The sequence below is a fragment of the Syngnathoides biaculeatus genome, chromosome 2, assembly GCF_019802595.1.
Source record: "Syngnathoides biaculeatus isolate LvHL_M chromosome 2, ASM1980259v1, whole genome shotgun sequence".
Taxonomy (NCBI): domain Eukaryota; kingdom Metazoa; phylum Chordata; class Actinopteri; order Syngnathiformes; family Syngnathidae; genus Syngnathoides; species Syngnathoides biaculeatus.
Genome location: NC_084641.1, coordinates 34,461,237 through 34,480,529, shown reverse-complemented (window position 1 = coordinate 34,480,529; position 19,293 = coordinate 34,461,237). Strand labels below are relative to the sequence as shown.

General features: G+C 39.6%; 1 protein-coding gene across 11 annotated transcripts in view; it reads right to left on the bottom strand.

The window, feature by feature from the left end:
* zranb3 (zinc finger, RAN-binding domain containing 3) overlaps positions 1 to 19,293 on the bottom strand; it is a 180,007-nt gene that overhangs the window by 141,248 nt on the left and 19,466 nt on the right. For 8 of the 11 annotated variants that reach the window (XM_061802392.1, XM_061802368.1, XM_061802377.1 and 5 more), the window contains exons 3-4: positions 7,935 to 7,953; positions 7,528 to 7,706 (exon numbers count right to left, since the gene is read on the bottom strand). The exons of 1 other annotated variant lie outside the window; for it this stretch is intronic. In XM_061802392.1, the coding sequence (XP_061658376.1) occupies positions 7,528 to 7,706; positions 7,935 to 7,953 (198 nt within the window). Of the gene's footprint in view, positions 1 to 7,527; positions 7,707 to 7,934; positions 7,954 to 9,026; positions 9,164 to 19,293 lie in introns of all 11 variants that reach the window. 2 more of the 11 variants (XM_061802428.1, XM_061802437.1) reach the window with 2 other exon arrangements.

Genomic DNA, 19,293 nt, shown 5'->3' with positions numbered 1-19,293 from the left:
AATGCCAACAAATACAAGTCTGACCGACGTTACAATAGAAAATAAAAATAAATAAATAAATAAATAGAACAATAATTTTCAAATTCTTTTCAAGAAATATTCAACACGTTTCAGTAAAGCTAAGACAATTGCATGTTTACCACTGTCTTAAATAACCTTTTGTTTACCAACACTCAAGGGTTTGGGAACTGAATTTTTCTTTGTCAGTGAATTTCTTTAATATTCTTGCTTAATGTACAACTTGCGTTGTTAAACAGTCCGGAATCACCGTTGTAATATTTTGCAATTTATTATGCATCACACATTTTCAATGACATATCTGAACTGCTGGCGGGCAGTTCCAGTTGACTTCACATTCAAGTAACTATTGTCAGGTGTTATCCACACATGACATGCAACATATCTGAAATAGCATTCCTCTCAGACTTGTGGTGCTACAATAGACTAAAGAGGTAAAAAGAAATAAAATGCAAATTCATATGTATACAACATTTTATTTGCACTCTTTTGCGATGAAGCCACACTGCTGTTAACATGCAGAATGTGTCTTGCTGAAATAAGAGGATGTCATTGAAAAGGATGTTGTTTGGGTGGTGATATCTTGCTCAAAACCTTCATGTACTGTAACTTTCAGCATTAATGGTGACCTTACAGATGTATAAATTATACATACTGTAACTTTCAGCATTAATGGTGACCTTACAGATATATAAATTCTACATACATGCCATGGGTGCAAACACACACCATACAATCACAGATGCCATCATTTGAACTTTGCGCTTATAAGAATCCAGATGATCCTGACACAATCTCTATTTTTTTTTACCTGTCCTTGTTCAGCTACATAGTCTTTTAGATTGGTAGATCTGTATGCCTTTTGCACAGGAACAGTTTTGCTGTGCAATAGGGATATTTGAAATATTTTGGCCACTTATTTTAAAATGTTTTATTTATTCTGAAGTTTATTGATATGCATCCTGACAGAAAAGGATTTATGGGGACATACTGTGTGACAGAGTGGATAAGGGGACTTGGGGTACAAACTACAGGAAAACAATAGCGATACACGTTAGATGCTTGAGCACGAGTAGCATTACAACAGTCAAATAATGTTCATCTGTCTGTATGGTACGTACATGCAAAAACTAACCAGGAGAACAAGATGAGAGAGAACAGAAAAGGGCTGGAGAAGACAGGATCTGGAAAATGAATAAGGGCGTACTCCTGACGAGTGGTGTGGTGGGATTTTTTTTTTTTTTCGTGTCTAAAGACCTGTAGGAATCTGTGGATTGACATCTTAGTATAAGCGGTGTTATTAGTTGTAGAGAAATTGTGATTAGTCAAGCCATTAAAGCCTATAGCATGTGTATCAAACTTATCAGTGAATGAACACCATGTCACATGTCAGTTAGTCAACAGGTGTACAGAGTCCCTGAGGTAGCACATTGGCAAAGGGTGAGCCCGGCCGCCTCCACCCACAAGCCAGCAAGCCCGTCCAGCAGAGGAATCAATCCCACCTACTCCCTAGGACCCAGGGAGGTCCCAAGCCCAGCCGAAGTGCCCCTGCACCCAACGCCCAACACACCTCTCTCCGAGCGCACACCACCGCCCCCGGAGATAATGGGAGCCCCAATTACTAACAGGGTCCAACGCAGGAGCTGTTTGTCACCAAAAACGGCCATAGGCCGCCAAAAGGAGCACATGTTAAGTTTCCTGTGAGCAAGGATGGGCGAAGATGCCAAGAGAGGTTGAGAGGAACACGGGGCCCAAGGATGGGAGGGTGGGGAACCCCAGAACCCCATCGCTCCAGAGCCTGACAAAAGAAAGGGGAGGTGGGCTGGCTATGAGTCACATCAAGAGAAATATTTATACACACCACCCACCCTATTACTATGGTAACCAGACCCCCAATTCGCAACCATTATCACTGTGCGATGATCGTGTGTGGTGGGGACGGAAGAAGCTTACATCACTTTTGCGTGGAGGCAGATGTGATGTGTTCGATTGATTACCGGGAATACATCAGTTCCAAAATGGCAAATTGACAAGCGAGCAAAAAAAAAAAAAACACAAAGGAAGTTTGTTAGTTGTAACACGGACATTTCTCTCCATCACTTATGATGACAATGTTGGGAGACCCGAAACAGGAAGCTGAAGTTAACGGCGGAATCGATCACTTAATTGATTGCTTCGTCTACTTTACTAACATCCTGTTGTGCGGCAGGCCATCGAATGTATAACTTTTTACCATGACAACGAATACAGTATAACGCAGCCATAAAGGTACTGTACATAGTGTACGTTTTGCTCAGTGTAGTCACTGTGTTACATATGGCTAATCTAATGATTGATAAGTGGCAAAACTTTGCGTCAAGTCGGTGACAAAGATGGCAAATGTGGCCAGAGACGAGTAAGTGTAAAATTGATCATCATGTACCCAAACACAGGAGTGTTTTGGTGAAGGGACATGAAGGAAATATTTTTCTTTCTCAAGGTCTTCATTTTAGTTTGAACAAACTGAATATTTCCCAAACTTGTAGGAAAACAAAGATTACTTATTCGTAGTCAGTTGGTCTAAGCTAACATTATGTCACTAAATGCTAAAATGTTAGCTGTTGTAAGTGAAGACGCAGAGACTATTCAAGGTTTTTTTTTTTTTTAAAAAAAAGCCTCGTCTTTTATGCATTGTGTTCAGTTAGCACGATGGCCGACGAGTTAGCACATCCATCCACCTTACAGTTTTTACGACCTTACTTCAAATCTGAACTTCCCTGTGTGGAGTTTGCATGTTCTCCAGTTTCCTGCCATATCCTAACAAAAATTGCATGGCAGGTTAATTGACAACTCTAAATTTCCAATAGGTTTGAGTGTGAATGTGAGTTGAATGGTTGTTTGTGTGCCTGGTGACCGGTTCATGGTGCACCCTGCCTCTTGCTGAGTCACGTGGGATAGGCTCAAGCTCGTGTGCGACCCTACTAATGATAAGCGACACCAAAAATGAATGGATGAACAGAAAAACTGGTTATTTTACAAAAATGAAACCAATTAGTTGTTTGCTATGAATTGAAATGTCCTATTTTCTCTTTTGTGTTCACAGTTTCTCTGAAATCAAGCAAACATTTTTATCTGAAAAATGTATTTGTTTCAGGAGGATACGATAAAAGTACAAAAAACACTTGTTAGCTGCATCCCTTCTTCCAATTCCTTTATATAATCATAATTTTATTGTTGCATAAATTCTTTGGTCCGGATCCCTGTGCAATTAAGATGCAAAAAAAATTCTCCTCAAAATTAGAAAGTTGCTCCTGAAATGAAGAAATGCTGCTTAGAGAAAGAAAAAAAAAAAGTTCAGAGCCTTGTTTGAGTGTGTGTGTGCGTGCATGTGTGTTTGTGTTAAAGTGCTTCAGTGAATTATTATCCTCTAAAAGTATGAATCCGATCTTGGTACTAACCAGTAAGAAGAACAGTAGGGCAGGTTAACGTTAAATAAACACAATGATCTTTTTGTTCAGACTCGTTTTCATTGTTGTGATAACACTCAGCGTGCCATTCAAGATGCAGCGAGCCGCTGGCAGAATGGCTTTGACTCTGTAGATGAAAACAACTGGGACATTTTAGGGAATGTTAACTATTTATCACATTTGCCAGTCAGCAAGCTAACTAGCTCGTGTGCTACGGACCTAAACAGCTCACTCTGGCTTGCTTGATAGTTGGGACATAATTAAAAAAAAAAAAAAAAGGTCACTATTTCACAGTCCTTGTCAGGATGCAGATGCAGTCTCAAATGGACTCACATCAAAGCAAAAAACGAAAGGTTATATGATTCAAGACAGAGGCATAGAGGGTGCTTCTATTTTCAGCAATGCAATATATTTCAGGCTCTATGATAGTGAGGAACTGTACCGACTAATGAACTGTATCGACCATTCACATGCGAGTTCCGCCACCCTATCAGCCAATCAAATCTGCATCACAGGCGGTAATTACTGAAATTACTGACTCCACACATAACAGAAAGACAAGGAGAGCAAGAGAGAGCGAGAGAGTGTTTGTAAATTGAGTTAAAAATGGAGAAAATTAGAAAATCCCTGAGAAAGAAAGAGAATATTTGAAATAAATGCTGCTTTCATTGGAACAGGCAGTCATTTTTGTTTGAAGTTCTTATTAAAAGTGCATTAATATGAAATGCCTTTATGAACCAAAACAACCATAACCTCTAAAAAGGTTAGAATTTGTTAAATATGTAAAATTGATCAAGCATATCTGCAACCTTATTGAGGTAAAGTAGTGTAGAAAATGGAGTGGTGTTTCAGTTTACTGTTGTATCAAGGCACCAAACTGAAAAGGGGAAACTCTTTATTTTTCTTAAGGTCAGTATTTTATTTGAACACATAACTCTTTTTATGTGCTCTTATTGTGAAATCCATTCCTAATTTTATTGAAAAAAATGAGAGAACATTGTAGAGTTGTGCTTATATGTTTGATTAACAGGGCAGAATTTGTAAGATGTACACAATTCTTTCTTTGGCTATATGTCAGTGGAAGATAAAATGGATACTTTGTTTATCTTGAAAGTTTTTGGGAATATATAGTTCTAAAAAAATTTTATTGTAGCAGACCTGAAAACACGTGATATAATGAAATAGCAAGAATAATGGATAACAAAAATAATTGTTCAAATGGAAAAAAAACGAAAAGATTAAAGAGTAACAAGTGTAATAAAAAGATGCAATATATTGGGACCGTGAAGCAAGAACTTCGATGTAGCGGAGGATTACTGTATCTGTATTCCATGATAAATTGCAGACTCATTGTTCAGGGCCTGGACTCATTGTTTCCATGACATAGGCATCCTGAGACTCACAGCATCTCAAGTGTTAAATGATCTATGTACTTATCTAACTTACCTATCTAAAGTACCTTCTTTTCACTACTCTGTGTTCTGCTGCTTTATCCGCTATTGCAGTTTTGTCACATCCATTTTGTCGATCAACTGTGACATTTGTAGCGGCACAGTGGACACCTGGTTTGCTATTCTGCCACACAGTTCTGAGGAGCACAAATCCAGCTTCGCCTGTATGGAGTTTGCATGTTCTCGCCATGCCTGCATGGGTTTTCTCCACGTTTTCCAGTTTACGACATGCCCCAGCCCACACAATTGCCCATAGATGTGAATGTGAGTTCGAATGGTTGTTTCTTTATATCTACAGTGAAGAAAATAAGTATTTGAACACCCTGCTATATTACAAGTTCTCCCTCTTAGAAATAATGGAGGGGCCTGAAATCTTCATCGTAGGTGCTTGTCCACTCTGAAAGAGAACATCTAAAAAGAAAAATCCAGAAATCACAATGTATGACTTTTTAACGATTTATTTGTGTGATATAGCTGCAAATAAGTATTTGAACACCTGAGAAAACCAATGTTAATATTTGGTACAGTAGCCTTTGTTTGCAATTTCAGAGATCAAACGTTTGCTGTAGTTGTTCACCAGGTTTGTACACACTGCAGGAGGGATTTTGGCACACTCCTCCACACAGATCTTCTCTAGATCAGGCAAGTTTCTGGGCTGCCGCTAAGAAACGCATTTTCAGCTCCCTCCAAAGTTTTTCTATTGGGTTTAAGTCTGGAGACTGGCTGGGCCACGCCAGATCCTTGATATGCTTCTTACGGAGCCACTCCTTGGTTTTCCTGGCTGTGCGCTTTGGGTCATTGTCATGTTGAAAGACCGAGGAACAACACATCTTCAATGCTCTGACTGAGGGAAAGAGCTTGTTCCCCAAAATCTCCCAATACATGGCCGCGGTCATCCAAACCTTAATACAGTGCAGGCAGTCATCCTGTCCCATGTGCAGAAAAACTCCCCCAATGCATGATGCTACCACCCCGATGCTTCATAGTAGGGATGTAACTCATCATTCCTCCTCCTCCAAACACAGTTAGTGGAATTATGACCAAAAAATTCCATTTTGGTCTCATCTGGGCACAAAACCTTCTCCCATGACTACTGTGTATCATCCAAATGGTCATTGGCAAGCTTAACACGGGCCTTGACATGTACTCGTTTAAGCAAGGGAACCTTCCGTGCCGTGTATGATTTCAAACCATGACGTCTTAACGTAATACCAACAGTCACCTTGGAAACGGTGGTCCTAGCTCTTTTCAGGTCATTGACCAAGTCCTCTCGTGTAGTCCTGGGCTGATTCCTCACCTTTGTAAGGATCATTGAGACCCCACAAAGTGATATATTGCATGGGGCTCAACTCTGATTGAGAATGACTGTCATGTTTAGCTTCTTCCATTTTCTAATGATTGCTTCAACAGTGGACTTTTTTTTCACCGAGCTGCTTGGCAATTTCTCTGAGGCCCTTTCCAGCCGTGTGGGGTTGTACAATTTTGTCTCTGTTGTCTTTGGACAGGTCTTTGGTCTTGGTGACATTAAAAGTTTGAGTCTTACTGATTGTATGGGGTGGACAGGTGTCTTAATGCAGCTAAGGACCTCAAACAGGTGGATTTGATTAAGGATAATACATGGAGTGGAGGTGGACTTTTAAAGGCAGTTCATGTTCATGATGTTCATGTCTTTGAGGGTCAGAATTCTAGCTGATAGGCAGGTGTTCAAATACTTATTCGTAGCTGAATCTCACAAATCGTTAAAAAAAAAAAATCATACATTGTGATGTCTGGATTTCTCTTTTTAGTTTATTTCTTTCTCACAGTGGACATGCACCTACGGTGAACATTTCAGACCCCTCCATGATTTCTAAGTGGGAGAACTTGCAATATAGTAGGGTGTTCAAATAGTTGTTTTCTTTACTATATGCTGCAATTGGCTGGCGACCAGTTCAGGGTGTACCCCACCTCCCGCTCAGAGTCACCTGGCATAGACTGCAGCGCGATCTGAGCAAGGATAAGCGTTCCAAGAAATGAATAAATGAATGTGCCGTTTGTCACCTTTTGATGACATACAAATCATGAGCATTCATTCTACACTTGCTTTTGATACATATCAGGTTTATAGCCACATATGAAAGTGGCTATAAACAAAAAAATCTGATAAATGTTCCACAGGGTAAATAAATAAATAAATAAATAAATCACAAGTGACCTACAATGTGAACATTGTTCAAGATGTCCTCATGCACCCCACAAGGCCCAATTCGCATTTTTTATTACTGTAAATTCGATCTTTTTATGATGTCGTTCATATTACAAAAAACATGCAGCCTTTATAGTGTACAGAATGTGTCTGACATCACACGCATCTGCACAAAACAAGACGTAACATTGCGTATGTGTACAAACACGAGTCGTTGTGTTGATGGAAGTCAATATAGCCCCTCCCATAAGTCTCGCATCTGTGGCGGTTTCAAGGACTTTATGCAACTAGAGCGAACATTTTATTATACTTGTTATTGTGTGATAGTTTCTTTTTTAAGTATGATTTTTTTTAATCGAAATTCAGTTCAAAGATGCAACAAAAAATGTTGAGAAATAGAAAAATAGAGCATGCTGGAATGACCTACATGGTGTCACTCTTGTTCTCCACGAGATTGATGTCACCAGGCTGCAGCTCAGGTATCCAGCGCTCCAACTCCTCAATCCAGAGGTATTTGAGGGATGAGGGCACCACTACAAGTAGGGGCCACTCCTTCCTGAAAGCGTATGACACAGCAATGGCCTGCACCGTCTTGCCAAGACCCATCTGGACCACCCAATTCAGAACAATGCGAAGAAGGAGGAAAAACAAGTCAATTGTGCACCAGCAATTGGGCAAACTGTATATGACTGCTGAACTGATATGAATCACAAGAGTAATAAGGTCTAAAAAAGATTCCGCTGTCAAAACTGATTAGGCAAGTGGAAGTGCAGCACGAAGTTGACAAATTAATTTGGAAGGTTGGAAAATTTATTTTGGTTTGTGTGTGCTTACCTCATCAGCAATCATACATCTGTAAAACAAAAAATCTTGATAAGCAGGACTGTAAACTTGAAATTCTACAAGAACTCTTTTTAACATAAACACAGCTGCAGTATACAATATATGAATGAAACATAAATATTACGACACTTGGTCATTTGATCTCCAAGAAATGGTCCAATTCAATCAACAAATACCTGTATATGGAGTTGGTCCCCATTTCACAAATACAACAGCTTCGAAGATTTCGCCAAACTGTCTTGCTATGCTAAAGAATTACAATTCAGATCGAGATATTTTGGAAAATATTCACATTTTTTGAGGACCATTTTGAAAAGACATTTCTGTTCTGATGTAACGCAAGTCCATTCAGGCATGAATCGGATACGCTTCAAGTACAATAATTTATAAGCCCCATCAAACATCTTTGGGATGGAGTAGAACAGCAATTATGAGTGTAGGAATAATTGTGATCATAATTATCATACATTTGCTTCCAATAAAGAAGAATGAAGAAATGCTTTGCTCTGCTCCAATTCAGTTACTGTCTCTGCCTGCAATGAAGAATGCTTTGCTCTGCTCTAGAAACGTGGTAGCAAATGTAGGATAAACAGGGGGGGGGGGATGTAGGAATAATCGTGATCATAATTATCATACATTTGCTTCCAATAAAGAAATGCTTTGCTCTGCCCTAGATAACGCGGCAGACTCCTAGCAGGAGATAGCAAGAACAAAAACATCTAATCATCAGAACTGTTAGAACTGCTGCCTGTTAGAGAAATGATGACCACCCATGTATTCAGCAATCTTTCACACATGCACACGCACATGAACAAACATGTACACCTTGTTTCAAACTGTTTTGCTTGTCATCTCCTTTTTGTAACATCCATGTAAATAAGGGGCATCTCAAAACTAAATAAATAGAGGTGCTGAGGAGAGGATAATCAGAGAGTGCAGTGGTGAATTGTACGAGACAGTTCCTCTCCTCTCTCCTTGGGAGACTTGAACTGGGGTCTTTGCTTCCTTTTTTGTCCTGTTTAATGAATGTCTGATTGGTAAACTTGACATTAACTTGGTCCTTCGAGCCGGATCTCAAGATACCTGAGGTTTCCAGGGGCCGAGTCGACGTCCAGGCAAAGACTGTGGCCACGGCACTTGAGACCCTTTCCGGGACTGGGCCTCGACTTTGCGCCTGGAGGCTGAGGGTTGACGAGAAGCCGAAGGAAGTGAAGACATCTCTGGTGAGTAGGAAAGTCCCACACTCATAAGGAATTAGTGAATGCGTGTCTGGGTGACTGCGGCAGAACCTAACCTCGAGAATACTAGTCACTATCGAGTAGACTAATTAGTCTATAAAACTGAGAAAAGGGGAAGGTGTGTCCTGTTACGTGAGCTCCGTGAAACGTGTGCATGTGTAAAACTGTGAGTGGAGGTTTGCTCCCTCATTTGAACAGGAAATTGAGTGACAACTGTTTGAGGATGCAGAGGTAAGAATTCTCCGCCACTTGTGGTAGAAGCTTGAGAATTACCTCAAACGGAATGTAATCGTCACCCTGTTCAGGGGGAAGTCAGTATAGTCACCCTAGGTGAACCACTGACTCCAACAGGGGAAAAACAAATAGCAAAATAGTTGATAAATAGCAAAATAGTTGAAACACAACATCTGGAAAAAAAAAACAATAATAATGATGTGTAAGGACTAGAAGTTTGTAGAAAGACTAAAACAAAACATCTAAATTTGTGGATAACACAATATGACTTTGCTGGCCAGCTCAACATACACACACAAAATATATATAGTTAACCTGCAGGATAAAATAAGTCAGTAAATTAAAAAAAAAAAAAAAACAACAACAACAAAAAGGCTGGACTCAAGATGATGTGAAAACGGCCATAAAAGGTATCACATCTCATAAAGTTGATGTAACATAATTCAGGGAACGCAAGACTTGAGAAAATCTCACCACTTAAATGGTGTTCAAGTACAATAAATTTGGATGACAACAAAGTATTTTCTCACAGCAGCAGGGAGTTTGAGGGTTAATATCGCACACCTCTGCTAGATTTAGAAAAAAGCCCAAATTGTTCTGCCATTGGAAGAGCAAAATGAAATAATGAATAAAGAATATTAAATTGGAATGACTTCATGTTTTAAAGCAAACAGAGGCACTCCTGAAGATCACACTCCAGGGAGTGTGTATCAAGGGCAATTAAAAAAATGCTCTTCATGCAAATTCAAATAATCCTACAAAACAATGAATTGAAAAACACTGGGTTGACAAACCGACTGGCAGCCTGTAACATTACGTTAACCAAGCACTACATGCAGAAAGAGTGCTACAAAATAAGAAAAAGAAAGTTGACACCTTTCTGAAAGAGGAAGGAGAAATTTATGGAGCTTTATGGAAAACATTTAATCATTGTGGCCACAGATGTGGAAGAGAGCAGCCATCTCCCCATCAAAAATGTCACAACTAATGCTCCCAAAATGCAATGTTTTAATTTGCCCCTTACGTTTTTGGGAAGAGATGGCTTGCTGAAACTAGGACTGGGCTTAATTCCCTCTCTGACAGGAAAAATAGAAGTAAAAAGAAAAAAAAGGAATTACTGGGAGGACAGTTAAATATCTTACAAAATAGGAATCGAGCGCTCTATTATTACATCTTACATATTCCAAACAAACCTCCCACAAGAACAGGAGATTTCTTGCTGCAAACAGCTCAAGACATGATTGAACAACCACAAAATGACGTAGGAAGTGACTCATTGCACGTGACTATGTAGTATAAGATACTGTAAACTTATAACAACCCACACCAGAAAAAAATCATGATTATCTGTATTCAGATGGTTTATCAGTTGTGGTGACAGGAACAAGACTGACTGACAAACTAAATCCACTACACAAGGAATGGACACTACCACACGTCATTACAACAGGAGTGGAAGAGTTTGGGACAATTTGTTTTGGTAGTACGAAATGTTCCTGATTGGACAGAAAAAGAACCAGATTTGGATTGGGACGACTCAACTGTACAGACAATATATTATTGGACAGTCTTAAACAGTCTGAGACCAGATGCTGCTGTATTCACGGTGGTATCACAATCTACACAGACAATAGTGGAAAAATAGAGGAATAGCGACAACTACAGGGAACACGGTGACATATGCGTAGGTACTACAAAATTTGCTCATAGCAGTTCAATTACCAAAAGAAACAGCCGTATGTAAATGTGCAGTACACACATCAAATACAGACAAAGAGTCATTAGGAAATGGATTTGCAGATAAAACAGCAAAAGAAGCAGCAAAACCTTTATGGGATTAGCTGACCATGTAACAAATGTAGACATAATGTGTTACACAAAATGCAACAACAAAGCTTACCAGTAGAACTAAAAATGTGGAAAAAAATAAGGTACTACATTACAAAATGGGAATTATGTCAGCACAGATACAAAAAAAAATTATACCAAAACATTTTTTAAGTGGGCGGCAATCTTGAGCCATGGGAAGTCTCAGGTCTCAACAGGGGGAATGGTCGCCCTGACACAAAGGCATTACATGATCCAGGGATTTAACTTGTATGCAAAAAAAAACTTTTTTTGCAGGGCTTGTTTGATCTGTGTGCGACATAATCCACAAGGGAATGTGCATCCAAAACGTGGTGAGTTTCCTCAAGCTACACATCCACTCATCCTTCCATCCATTTTCTTAGCCGCTTATCCTCACAAAGGTCACGGGGAGGGCTGGAGCCTATCCCAGCTGTCAATGGGCAGGAGGCAAGGTACACCCTGACCTGGTTCGCAGCAAATTGCAGGTCATATGGAGATAAACAGCCGCACTCACAATCACACATAGGGGAAATTTGGACACAATGATAGATTTAGTTTAACTATACATACATTACAAGCACGTAAGGGTCTCATTCCATTCAAAAGACTGTATGGGAGACCATACAAATTACCAATATTTTCCACACAATTAGAGATAGACAAATGATGAAGGAAAAAAAAAACGCACAAGTGGGTCCCTTTCAGGAGTTATTAACAACCCCAAACAGCTTAAAAAATTGCAAAAAGGGGTACTTGAGTTCATTTGATCATTGTAGGAAAGTTTTTGCTTTTGAAACCATTAACACGAACAAAACTAATTTGTTTTTATTGGCCACTTGTAAGATAGCTGTTCTCATTCCCACTGCCAAGGTCGCTGTAGTCCGATTACACATTGGAGTGAGACTGCTGTCATAATGGTAACTAAACAGTTAAATTTCACTATTGGGTGTTGGGTGAAAATGCTACCCGTTATTTTCATTTTTCTGTTCGAGTGGTACCTGTGGGAACCACTCAAGGTCCCACCACCCCCCCCAAAAAATAGATAAAATAAAAACAAAACAAATTGGATAACTACATACAAAAAACGTGTTCAAAAGATTGTGTTGTTTGCACACATCCAGAGATAATACCAATGCTATTAATTGATAACGAATGCAAAAACAAAAAAAGTTGGGGGATTCTGTGTATCCATTAACTTCTCTTGAAAAACAGAAACTGTTTTCTAATGGTGTGTCACTAGGAAATTTCACATGCATCAATTTGATAGCACTAGAAACAAATTAGGAATTTTATCAGCATTGATGTGTAAAGCCATTTTTGTGCAATTGTCATGGTGATGCGGCAGAAACTGTCTTTTTGACTTTTTTACGCCATATGCCTTTCCTGATGCAACACTTCTGCATTTATTCGGAGAGAGACCTGAAGCCAATCTCAGCTAACTTCGGGCAGCGGCAGACTACACGCCGAACTGGTCGCCAGCCAGTCGCAGTGCAGATGTCGACACCATCACTGAGCGGGAATCGATCCCACGCTGCCCTTACTCGAAATGTCCCTCTGAGGCAAACCTGAACTACAATGTGGCCCGCAAGAGAAATGAGTTTATGAGTACATGCAGTTTTATCCGAACACTGGCATAGACTGAGCAAGAGCTGAATGACATGGACAAAATAGCAGAAAGAAACACGTGGATACACCTTACACACTTTAAAAGGTCATCTCAGCTGAGTCACCCAAGGGGAAAGGTGAGCAAAGACCAGCATACGGTGGGTGCAGATTTATAGTATCTGAAAATACCTGAAGGCTGGTGAAGATTTAAGACACTTGACTCATTTAGGGGTGACTTGGTCGACATGACTTCAAAATGGCTGAATAATATGATAGCATGTTGGGCTGCAATATTGACAGCCGTACTGATATTTTTGTTCATATGCTACTTTTGGACACCTGTAAAGCTGACAAAAATACATAACAACAGAACCAATAATTATACTCAGTCAACTATGCCTACCACACATAAGATAAAGAGGCGCAACCTCATTTCAAATAATTTTGGAAAACAACTATGCGGGTGGCATGAGAGGAGGACTCCATGTGTGCCTCCCAGTTAATCAGTTCAGCACTTTTTCAATTCCTTGGCAGAGTCTAATTCCTGGGGATTCCATCCTTGGGCTTATGCTAAATGAAACCCCTACTTTCTTCTCACCATTTGCCAATATAATGCTACCGTAAACCCGAATGCCATACAAAAGAGTACGTCTACCATGGAGGGAGTATTTTAACCGAAAAAGCCTGAGGAACATTTTTTCATTATTATGATCATCTTTTTTTTTTTTTTTTTACAAATAGGAAACAAAACTGGTTGTTATTAATGTAGAATGCAGCTAACAAGGTAAACTATAGTTACATCACATGCATAGGCCCTAGTGTCATTCCAACAGAAATCCCAACACAATGTACCCTGGAGGTAATGACCAAAACAACTCCTAACACCACTTGTCAGAAATGGAAAAGTGTTTATCCAACAACTAAGGCAGTAAATGATAAACTGATATTTTCTACTAATGTTGCATTGGCTAATTTCTCCCGTTAGCTTTACAGGGACAGATTTTAAGGTGGGAAGTCTCAACAAAACATGGTGTCGTGATATCCATCTGCAAACTGCCCCACTGCTCCCATGCAGCGATTTTTTGTGGTGGTGTGTTGGTCAAAAGTTGTATGACACACTGATAAATACAGCAGGAACGTGTGCACTGGTATCACTGCTCTTATCTGTGACTGTGTTTCCATCAAAAGCAGAGGATATACAATTGGCCGCATCCATCTTTGGACCTCTCCTTGGGTTCTCCCGAAGGCGAAGGTCCTCTTGGAAAGATGGAGATCTGACATACATTGATGCAAATAACATCCCAACGGGATACCAGATGAGTATAAGTTGGTTAACGAGATTGCTGCAGGATGGGAATCCATCTTGTTATGGATAACCCCGAATAAAAATGTTGACAGAATCAACTGCATACATTATTACAATGTACAGAAACTAGGTAATTATACGGAAGCAGGCTTTATTGCCATAAGGGAACAACAACATCTAATCATCAGAACTGTTAGAACTGCTGCCTGTTAAAGAAATGATGACCACCCATGTATTCAGCAATCTTTCACACATGCACACGCACATGAACAAACATGTACACCTTGTTTCAAACTGTTTTGCTTGTTGTCTCCTTTTTGTAACATCCATGTAAATAAGGGGCAACTCAAAACTAAATAAATAGAGGTGCTGAGGAGAGGATAATCGGAGAATGCAGTGGTGAATTGTACGAGACAGTTCCTCTCCTCTCTCCTCGCGAGACTTGAACTGGTGTCTTTGCTTCCTTTTTGTCCTGTTTAATGAATGTCTGATTGGTGAACCTGACAATGAGCCAGGCCCTCTCATCCAAATAGCAAGAATGAGATTATGTAATTTTATTACAAAATATATGCATTCGTAATCCATAATATTACAGAAAAGCAAATTTATTTGTGTAGCACATTTCATACACAAGATAACGCAATGCGTTTTACATGATTTAGATTATTAAAATACAAAGATAAAAACATTTGAAAATAAAAAGTACCATTAAAATACTTTTTAGTTTAAGAAATATCACTGAAAAGTGGAAGTACTCTAAAATGCATGAGAAAAAAAAACAAGCGTTTTTATTGGGATTTGAAAACACCCACACTTAAGGCTGACGTCGCCTCTGTTCGCAACTTATTGCATTTGTGCGTAGCAGAATTGTTAAATGCTGCTTCACCATATTTGCTTTGGACCTGACTGGATTTGCATTCTGTAATCATTTCTTTTATGCATTCAGGAACTCAACAATTTAGTGACTTCTAGACCAGTAGCAGAACTTTAAATCTATTTTAAAGCTGACTGGAAGCAAGTGCAAGGACTTCAGAATTGCAGTTATCTGCTCCGACCTCTTTGTTCTGGTCAGAGCCCGAGCTGCAGCATTTTGAATGAGCTGCAGCTGTTTAATGCTCTTTTGGGGGAGCCCAGTCAGAGGACCATTACAATTACAACGTGGAGACATTTGGAAATTTCCATTGTAATTTGAATTACATTTGAAAAAGTAAAAACGCTCACTTTCTCCTAAAGCCAATCTTTTTGATTGGCTCTCTGGTCATGTGTCATTTTGACGTAGTTTCAAACGTAACATGCCTTTCTAAATATAACCTTGAAGCCCTATTTTGTGGCGCAATCTATTAGTTTGTCTGAGAATTAGAAAAGGTTGGGCTCACAGTTTTGAACATAAAAAACTGAGTTTTGAAGTTTCATTTTAATTTGTTTTTATGCAACATTCACTTATTTGGGTTTATAGATGATGCAATATTTTCTCATTTATGCATATTTGTCATTAAGTCAACATAGTATTGTAGGGTGGTTTTACAAATTGTACCCAATTATATTTTTTTGTATTTACATCTCTTCATATTTTTTTGTACATTTATTATTTGTGTAAGGAACAAATATGTGGTCAGAGCCAAAAAACATATCTGTGGTTTTAAGCAACTTTTTAAAAGGAAACATTCAAGGATGCATTCATTCAAAATTAAGGAAAATAACTAAAATATAATAAAATGTAGGTAATTATATTACTTTCAGAAAGCAATTTCAATACAGTGAAGAAAATAAGTATTTTAACACCTGCTATATTGCAAGTTCTCCCTCTTAGAAATAATGGAGGGGCCTGAAATCTTCATTGTAGGTGCTTGTCCACTCTGAAAGAGATCATCTAAAAAGAAAAATCCAGAAATCATAATGTATGATTTTTCAACAATTTATTTGTGGGATACAGCTGCAAATAAGTATTTGACCATCAGTGAAATCCAATGTTAATATTTGGAACAGTAGCCTTTGTTTGCAATTACAGAGGTCAAACGTTTCCTGTAGTTGTTCACCAGGGTTTACACACACTGCAGGGGGGATTTTGACATACTCCTCCACAGAGATCTTCTCTAGATCAAAGAGATTTTTGGGCTGTTGCTCAGAAACATGGAGTTTCAGCTCCCTCCAAAGATTTTCTATTGGGTTTAGGTCTGGAGACTGGCTAGGCCATGCCAAAACCTTGATATGCTTCATACGGAGCTACTCCTTGGTTTTCCTGGCTATGTGTTTCGGGTCATTGTCATGTTGAAAGACCCAGCCATGACTCATCTTCAATGCTCTGACTGAGGGAAAGAGGTTGTTCGCCAAAATCTCACAATACATGGCCGCGATCATCCTCTCCTTAATACAGTGCAGTCATCCTGTCCCATGTGCAGAAAAACACCCCCAAAGCATGATGCTACCACCCCCATGGTTCACAGTTGGGATGGTGTTTTGGGGATGAAACTCATCATTCGTCTTCCTCCAAACACGGTTAGTGGAATTATGACAAAATAGTTCAATTTTGGTCTCATCTGACCACAAAACCTTCTCCCATGACTCCTCTGTATCATCCAAATGGTCATTGGCAAACTTAAGACGGGCCTTGACATGTGCTGGTTTACGCAGGGGAACTTTCCACGCCGTCCATGATTTCAAACAATGACATCTTTGTGTATTACCAACAGTCACCTTGGAAACGGTGGTCCCAGCTCTTTTCAGGTCATTGACCACGTCCTGTCGTGTAGTCCTGGTCTGCTTCCTCACCTTTCTAAAGATCATTGAGACCCCACAAGGTGATACCTTGCATGGGGCTCCACTCAGATTGAGATTGACAGTCATGTTTAGCTTCTTCAACTTTCTAATGATTGCTCCAACAGTGGACATTTTTTCACCAAGCTGCTTGGCAATTTCTCTGTCGCCCTTTCCAGCTGTGTGGAGTTGTACAATTTTGTCTCTGTTGTCTTTAGTCAGCTCTTTGGTATTGGCCATGTTACAAGTTTGAGTCTTACTGATTGTATGGGGTGGACAGGTGTCTTATGCAGCTAAGGACCTCACACAGGTGCATCGGGTTCAGGATAATTCATGGAGTGGAGGTGAACTTTAAAAAGCGGACTAACAGGTCTTTGCGGGTCAGAATTCTAGCTGATGGACAGGTGTTCAAATACTTATTTGCAGCTCTAGTACACAAATAAATCGTTCAAATCATACGTTGTGATTTCTGCATTTTTCTTTTTAGATGATCTCTCTCACAGTGGACATGCGCCTACAATGAAAATTTCAGACCCCTCCATGATTTCTAAGTGGGAGAACTTGCAATTTAGCAGGGTGTTCAAATACTTATTTTCTTCTCTGTATTTACAATACTATGACATGTTCATCAGGTAACTTGTAATTGCAACCAACTCAATTTCCATAGTAATCCTCCCAACACCACTCTCACCCCAGATCTCTGACAATCACAAAATAACCTTTAGTGTGCAAACTAAGATGGAAAGACCACCTGTTTTTTTTTTTTTCCAGTCACTGTAGGTGTCACTTAGGTCTGCATTAGGGAAGTACAGTATACCTGTCAGACCTGATTTGTAAAAAAGCAAAGAAAAGTCCAACTCATAAACACACGCCAAGATTTTGCTGTGGCGTGGTAAAAGCAAACTTTAAATAACATTTAAAGTATAAAGCAGAACAATGAAGCAATGAATGTTTCAGCACATTCTGTAATGCAAGCGGATCATTTGTGCCCAGGTGGTTTTGGTTCTATTGTAATGTACCTTCATATTCATGAATGCCTCCCAATATTCAGTCAGCCCAAACAGAGCAACAGAACAGCTGAGTTCCTCAGACAGGCGCTTTCATTATTCTTCTTCCCCTCCCAACCCCACCTCTCCCCCATCCAGCTATCTCCACGCCATTTCTTTCTTTCAGCTGCGGAACATGATTAATGTGCACCTTGCCACCGGTGGTTTTTCTAATTGCCAGCACACCGGCTCAGTCAGCACATTGTCCATACAAGTGCATACACACATGCACAAACACACACACATTGCACACACATGCCGTCATGAACAGGAGGTGTGCACAAAAGTGTGAACCGATTTAAATGACCAGATTTATGTGAGCACATCCACATACCGCATACCACAGATATGCGCGCGTGCACACACACACGCACACACGCACACAGATGGGTGGGTATGTATTGAGGCAGGTGTTTGCCATTTCCCAACACATTAATCATCTTCCTTTAAATAACCTGAGTGTCTTCTTGACGGTTTGAGACCACGAGGATACTGCAGTCCTGTTACCTGACGACAGCACGATCCCTGTCGTACCATCTTTCTAATGTTATCTCAAGAGCCCACAGGCCCCAAAGTATCTGGAAATGGCCCGCCCTGCCTCCCAGACCATTTGCAGCCATTTGATGGCTTTGAACTCTGCACAGTGATGTGTTGTGTGGCCTTACGTCTAACCCCAATCTTTCAGCTGTGTAAAGGTTCTGGATGTGTGGAGCATTTTGGTATGTGAAAAGGTGTTCAGTGGCTAGATGCTGCAGAAATGGTTGACTCAAATGCTGCCATGATTTGACAAAGTGGGCTACCATACACATTTAGGGGGTTCAAACTGTACTATTGCAGTCTATTTTGGATAAAGTGGAGATGGAAACAGAGTTGCTTTTGAGAGAAATGCTTCACTGTATATTGCAATGCAGGACAGCAACTACACAAAATCCCTATTCAATAAAGCACATCCATGCTTATTTCAGAATATACTGTATTGCCCATTGGAGTTGAGAACAGTAAAATCCCTACATATATTGAAGAGAACAATAATGTGTTGAATTTGACATTATTTCAAGGTTTTGTTTCTATTTATCCATAGAGAGGACTGAGGAATTGTTATTATGAAGCTAGGCTTGGGAGGGGACCTTTGAATTTTGATAAAATTGCAAGATACATTACTTTTCAGGCCTACTTGAAACAAAAAACTATCAGTCTTTAAATGTACAATAAAAATATTTCAACGTGTGGGTGTTGAGTGACGAGACAGACACTATGGCCTTCGATGACTTGAATTATAATCTTTGTCCTTGTATCCTGTAAAGCCTAATACAGAATGT